At 31.4% G+C, this 7127-nt stretch overlaps 1 protein-coding gene across 1 annotated transcript in view; it reads right to left on the bottom strand.

Annotated features, from left to right (window-relative positions):
- LOC122520104 (serine/threonine-protein kinase STE20) overlaps positions 1-7127 on the bottom strand; it is a 73696-nt gene that overhangs the window by 15001 nt on the left and 51568 nt on the right. Inside the window, exons 4-6 of the mRNA XM_043640061.1 lie at positions 3625-4066; positions 2586-3117; positions 320-1359 (exon numbers count right to left, since the gene is read on the bottom strand). Coding sequence (XP_043495996.1) covers positions 320-1359; positions 2586-3117; positions 3625-4066 — 2014 coding nt within the window. The remainder of the gene's footprint in view (positions 1-319; positions 1360-2585; positions 3118-3624; positions 4067-7127) is intronic.

Here is a 7127-nt window from a genome sequence, read left to right on the forward strand (position 1 = left end):
ACGAAGATTCATTTAATAAAAATGAAAAATTACTACGGGGTGTTTACAAATTTTCGCAAAGGTAGGGGAAGAAAATGAATTGGGGTTGGTGGGTGGAAGGTGGCTACGGGAAAAGGATTAATTCTCTTAATAAATATTTCCCTTCTTTTGTTTCCCATATTGCCGAAATTTATCGTTAGAATTTCAAAAATTGAAACGTGATCGTTCTCCAAAAAAAAAAAAGAAAAAAGAATAAAAAAGTAAACAAATTAGAAGACAATTCTAAATACGTCTACGTATGTTAGAAGAAAAATATAAGAAAATGATCGATGATAGTTACCTGTCCAATATTATTCATCAACCTGTACTGGTTTAACTGTAATCCACCTTGAGTGTTATCGATAGAGACTCTCCTACTTTCTCTTAGAGGTCTCCTACGATTCCTCGGTGATCCCTGAGGACTACCGTAAGGAGAATAAGGACAATAAGGATAAATAGGTCTGACCGAGACAGCAGCAACGTCTGCTAGTACTCGATGATGAGTAGTACTAGTACCACTGACAATTTCACCATCCTGAGACAATTTTCTAAACGTCGTTGATGATCCCGTTAAAACACGAACTCCTGGAACGTTGTTGCTAGGAGGAAGACAACCACCATCAACAACATCAACATCAACAAAATTGTCGTCGTTTCTTGTCTCGTCTTTTTTTGAATTACTACTCGTTGCTGAAACGTTTGAAGAAAAATCTTTGGACAATTTAACGATCGATGACAATCGATCGGATATTTTTCCCATAAGCTGCTCCCCTTTTTTTCCTTCTTCTTCTTCTCCTCCTTCTTCCAGCCCCCTTCTCGTTATTTCCAACGAAATCCTTCGATCGTTAGGACAAAGTTCGATATCCAAACGATCGTCCGTTCTGTCCTCCGATTGGGTCGATATGAAACGATAAACTTTGTTCTTAGATCTTGAAATTATTTCCGGTTTCGTATTATCGATTATTATCGATTTTTTTTTTAACTTTTTCTTCTTCTTTTTCATGTTATCGATGATCTCGAGATCGTCGTCATCTTCTTCTTTGGATTCCTCGCTAGATTCTAATTTGGATTCTTCTCGAACGCACTCGATGCTCTTTATTATCCTATTTTCGTTGTTAGAAGATGAAACAATAGTCTCGCCGATCGATTCAACGTCGTCATCTTTTTTTTTTCCTACCAATTCTACGATGGCCTCTTTCGAACACGAATCGGATCCGATATTTCTCGTCGTTTCTTTCGGCCAACATTCGTTAGATGAATTTTTTTCGTATGATTTTAATACGCACTCCGAACCCGTTTCGTTTGTCGTAACGATCGATGATGGATTCGAAGATTTCTCGTCTACGACAATAAATAAAACAAATAAAGTAAATTACACGATTATGCTTTTGTATTTTTGTTAAAAATAATTTCATTGGTTTTTATCTTGTCTAGAACATAAAATTATTAAAATAGGTGTAGGATTCGTGAAAAAATTGGGCCGTTGAGGACCGACTGGACCGGGACTCGAACCCGGATCTTCCGCTTTCCGAGCGACTGCTCTTAACCATTGAGCTATCCAGGACCCACCGTCCAATCTCCTCACGAACGCCTATTTAAATTTGGCTTGGAGGTGCTCGCATCCCACATAGGTGTCTTTGGAAATTTGAACGGGTTAGAAATTATTTTTGAACGTTATTTTGATCTTGTTGTTTTTGTTAAAATAATATTTTGTATTCTGTTACTCGTTAAACAAATAATATTTCATTTTACATTATTCCAATTGGCAATAATTTCGTTGGAAATAAATGAAATATTAATATCGTCGTTGACAAAGGAAACGGTATCGATTAATCCCCACTTCCTCTCTTCCTCTTCTATTTTTTGCGAAGCAAAATCCGATGACGATATAATAATACTAACCGGGTCGTCAAAAGATGCGTTAATGGAATTATAAAAAAACGAATTATGTCGAGTGAGAAGGAAACAATGAGATATTATATTTATTTTATACTCGAAAATTTTATCAACAGCGTGAAATATTTCTCTTGATTGATCCCAATAACGATATCCGATAGTTCCATTGATTGTTACATCGATCGTATATTAAAAATAATAATAAAAAAAAAAAAATGTAAAAAACACGATGTAACTTTCGTTTCCTTTAATACTATTTTGATAATTGTTCCTTTTGTACGAAATTATTTCACTGATAATATAAAATAAAATGAAATAAAATAAATAAATAAATAAATCATTGATTTTGAAGCATCCTACCAAACGTAGATTTAAATGAAATCTTTTTCATTATCGAATGGATTATATGAAAATCGAAAATGGACACTTTAATGCATCAGAGAGAATCGTCAAAAATAATCGTACAAATAATAAATCATATTGTTGTTGAAAAGTAAATCTTTACACTGTGACCTAATTAAATAAAAATAATTAAATAAATAATATAAATATAATAAATAATAAATAATATAATTAATAAATTAATAAAAATAAATGTGACCAAATTAAATATTAAAATAATTTCTAGGATAATGTGTCCAGATTCGAATATCGAAAATATTAAAACTCACTTGCATGACCAAGATCGTGAAGATTTTCCTGCGATAAGGATGAACTGTTAGAATCGTCCTTGACAAGTTCCTTGACTTCCTGTATGTCAGGCATATCCAAACCCGAGCTCGAAAGCTTCCTGTGCACCTCGGTGGTCGGCATCCTTTCCGAAACGTTATTATTATTCTTATTATTATTATTATTATTATTATTATTACCACCAGATGCCAATGAAAATCTATGTTCTTCTTCCCCGTATCGCGAATTCAATCTCTTAGCCGATGATCTTCTTCTTTCTTTCGAAAAATCTTGAATCACGTCGTAATTCCCCGAATTTCTTCTATCCTCGTCGAAAGTTCCCAAATTACTGGCGTATCCGCTACTTTCTCTACGCGGTCTTGAAAATCTCGACGTACCGCTACTAAATCTTTTAGCGAATTCACGAGCATCGAAACCTTCGGCTTCTTCGAGAAATAATGCACTGTCCTTCGTTACTTCGATTATCTCGGAATCCGACGTTTCTTCCGGGCTCGACGCAACCCTAACGTTATCCTATAAGAAAAAAAATAAATCATCACCACACTCCCCTCCCCAAAAAAATAGAGAAAGATTTAAAAAACTTATGAAAGAGAGAAAGAGATAGAAAAAAGCTTAATGATATTTAAACTTAATTAAACGAGATCGATCCTTCTTTGTTAATTGGGTCGACGAAATTTAGATACGATCTCTCCTCGTTTACTTTGATAGACGAAAGAAGAAGAAATTTGATAATTATTATTATTATTATTATTATTTCTATTTCAAGCGAAAAGTTTTGCGAACTTGATTAACTCTTTTCCTACTTTTCTCTTTTCTTTTACTTAAAAAAGAAAAAAAGAAAATTTGATCTTATCGTTAATTGGATGGTTCTTTCAACAATGATGGAAAATTGTGCGTTAAATCTAACGAAAAAGTTTCGTTTAATTTTTCAGACGAAACATTTTACTTTGATTAAAAAAGAAAGAGAAAAAACATTCCTGAAAATATAATTATTTAGTTAATTTGAATGAATGTAATTACCGAACTAAGAGACGAAGTATTCTTCCATTTTGGATCCTGCAATTCTGTGGTAAATGTTTCGGTTTGCAAAGTAGATCCTTTGTCAAGATCGTAAGTGATCTTTTCAATGGGCACGGACAATTTTTGAAGAATATTTTCGTTCGCCCGAGCACGCCTATCGACTAAAATATCCTTTCGTATTTTTTCCGAACCGTAAGAATCCAGGATTTCGGTTGTTTCGATCACTCGACACCTGGATAACTCGTCTTTCCCTTTTTTCTCTAAAACACTCGGAAATATTTCTTCTCGATCGGATTTAACCGTCAACGAACGAACCGGATTATTTTTGTTCGATGATTCCAATGGGATTTCCACTGCCACGTTTTTTTCCACTTCCGATATCGGCGATATTGTCAATTTTTTTGACGACGAACTTGGTGATTCCTCGTCAACTGCGTCGTACCTGACACAGAAAATTTATCGATTGATTAGAAAATAATGTTTGAATAATCGAAATGTCGAAAAGTTCGACGGGTAATAATCGCGTGGCGTAAAATTTACGCGAAACTTGCGATTTGCAAATGCATTGAACAATTGCGATATGATTGAAAGTTTTTATTTATTTCCTTTAACACCGAGTTACCTGTCCGATTAAAAATAATTTGCAATTTGTAAAACAATTCAAGATTGCTATTCTCTTATTTATTTATTTATTTATTTATTTATTTATCTGTCGATATAAGAAAGCAACAAAATAATCAGAATGATTGATAATCGAATAAAAAATAAATTATCATATCTCGAAAAAGTAAAAAAATTTATTGACGACGTTTATTACGTTGAATATTCAGATTCTTAGGATACAAATCGTGAAAATCGTTGGGAAACGATTCGTCGCGAGGTTTGAATTAATTTTGTGAGAAAAAGTGGAGAAAAAAGGGTATCAAGAAAATAATTATAGTGAACGCGTATCAACCGTGGACGAATAGTAAAATGAGTCATTAAATTTCGAATAACGCGAAGAGCAACCAACGCGTGTATAAACTTTCACGAATAGAAATGGGATGCTGGGATAAATTTGCAATTGAAATCTCGTCTTGTCTCGTCTCTCTCTCTCTCTCTCTCTTTTCGTTCACCAGTTAAAATATAAAATTTAAATGACAGATTTTTATTTCCTTAACGGAAAACTAAAAGTAAACGCGGATAAACGAAAAGAAAAGTTTTATTCGAAAAATCTTCAAACGTATTCTACGACATATTTTTATTTGTTCTCTTACGAAATTATTCACGGATTTTATTTCTCGTAAAAAATAATTCTAACTATATCGTAATGAATATTATATTAATATATTTTTATTTCAATTAATATCATACCTGTCACATCGTTGAATTAAATTTGCAATTGTTTTGCAATTGTTTTGCAATTGTTTTGCAATTGTTTTGCAATCAGCGAATAGAATTAAAAATCTAAATATTTCTTTACAAAATTGTAATTCGTATAATACCTTCCATTAATCAACAACCATACAAACGCATTAACAATTCGTTCGAGAAAGAAACAAAAATAAAACGAACGATCTTAAATTAATATCCCCAAAATGTTAAGAAACCAATTGAATTCTCTTATACGAAATGAACGTTCTCGTAAATTACCAATCAATTTACTTATAATTTTCTCTGAAACACGAAAATATGTGTTTCTAGTTATTGTAGTAAATGAAATATACGAGGAGAATATCGACTGAGAATGTTAAATATTAATACTCGAGTTTCATTATAGAGTATATGATTATTGCGTATTTGATTATCTAAGTAAAATACGTATTTGCAATGGGAAATTAAAACGGGATCATTCGAAAATGTTACCACAATCTAATATTCCAGTTTGAAAATAATACGGGAAGACCGAGGTTTTCAAAAGATCCATCTCGTCGTTAATTCTATAGTGAATAATGAAACAACACACGGATACCCATATACACACATACACATACACACAAACACATAAATAACATTTTTCGAAATAATTTAATTGTACCTCATTTTGTCGTAAGCGTTATGACGAAGGTACGAACTAGCAAACGTTCTCGTTAAACGTTTACAGCTCACCGAGACGTAACGAACATCGAATTATGAAAAAAAAAAAAAAAAAACAAAAAAGAGATACGACAAAATGCAATTATGAAAAGAAAAAAAATTGATATTTATACAATTACGAAAGAAGTCTAACTTTTGTTGTTCTCCTTTTATTTACTTTTTTATTATTTCTTAATGACAACGAATATCTAGAAGAAGAAGAAGATAGCCATAAATGATTTCGTTGAAACTGCATTATTGTAATAAAAAAAAAATGTTAACGAAACGTCAGATTTATCGTGAAACGAACAATTATCTGGTTTTTTTTTTTATGAAATAAGAAAAAAGCAGAAAAACTTCGAGCATTAGCATAACTTTTGCAATAATCTTGCAATTTCGTTGGAGAGGTGAGTAAAAAAAAAAATAAAAATAAAAATAAAAATGAAAAGTAGAAAATCGTTAGAAGTTTAGTTTTGTACGAGCGTGAAACAATTAAATAGCGTATCCCATAATTACCATAAGCCGATCACGCGAAAAGCGAGCTTAACTCGTTCGCTTTAAGTAGCTCTCTTTTTTTCATTATCATCGAGGTAAGCACGCGATACCGTGACGCCAAAACTTTTAACTATCGCCTTTATTACGTACTCTTGATAATCAAGGTCGAAAATAATCGAAAGTCTATTTTTCATTCTGAATTATACGCTGACACAATCGTTCTTAGTAATTCATTCATTTCCAACACATTCTGCACCCTTATTTTATCTAGAAAAAAAAAAGAAAGAAAAAAATAGGAATTTTCATCTTACACACATTTTTTGTAATTATATTTCTTACTATCGTTAATAATTATTTTTCCTATCCTTAATAATAATAATAATCATAACGTTTCTTATTTAACTTTTCAATCACGTGTAGAATTTGATTCACGATCATTTAATAAAATACGAACTTTTAATATATTATATTTTAATTGAAATAAATTCTTTTAAATAAATATTTCATTTGACAGAAATGAAAATTTAATTAAAATTTTAATGTTATACTATGTACTTTATGTAGAATCTGGTATGTTAGTAATCATTGTAAATTTTATGTTATAATATATACGTGTGGTATCTCTTAACAACAACAAAGAAACATTACTTTCTAGATTTTTTTACTTTTTATACCATTTCTTCTTTACTTTATCGAAAAGTAAATTTATTGTCAATCCTTTGTTCGAATCGATAGTCAACCTAGATAAAAAAAAAACGCGTATAATTGATACGTACGTACGTAGATCCAATTCACGCATACATTTAAACAAATATAAATGTATATATTTTCTATGACGTCACTGGATCATTCTTAACACCTATGCGAATCCTACAGATCAATTATTTCTTTTTTTCCTTGTTTGTCTTCTCATAGATCGTAATAATCATTCTCTTTTCCTTTTTTTTTTCTTT

Source organism: Polistes fuscatus, unplaced genomic scaffold (genome assembly GCF_010416935.1).
Source record: "Polistes fuscatus isolate 324 unplaced genomic scaffold, CU_Pfus_HIC Scaffold3, whole genome shotgun sequence".
Classification (NCBI taxonomy): Eukaryota; Metazoa; Arthropoda; class Insecta; order Hymenoptera; family Vespidae; genus Polistes; species Polistes fuscatus.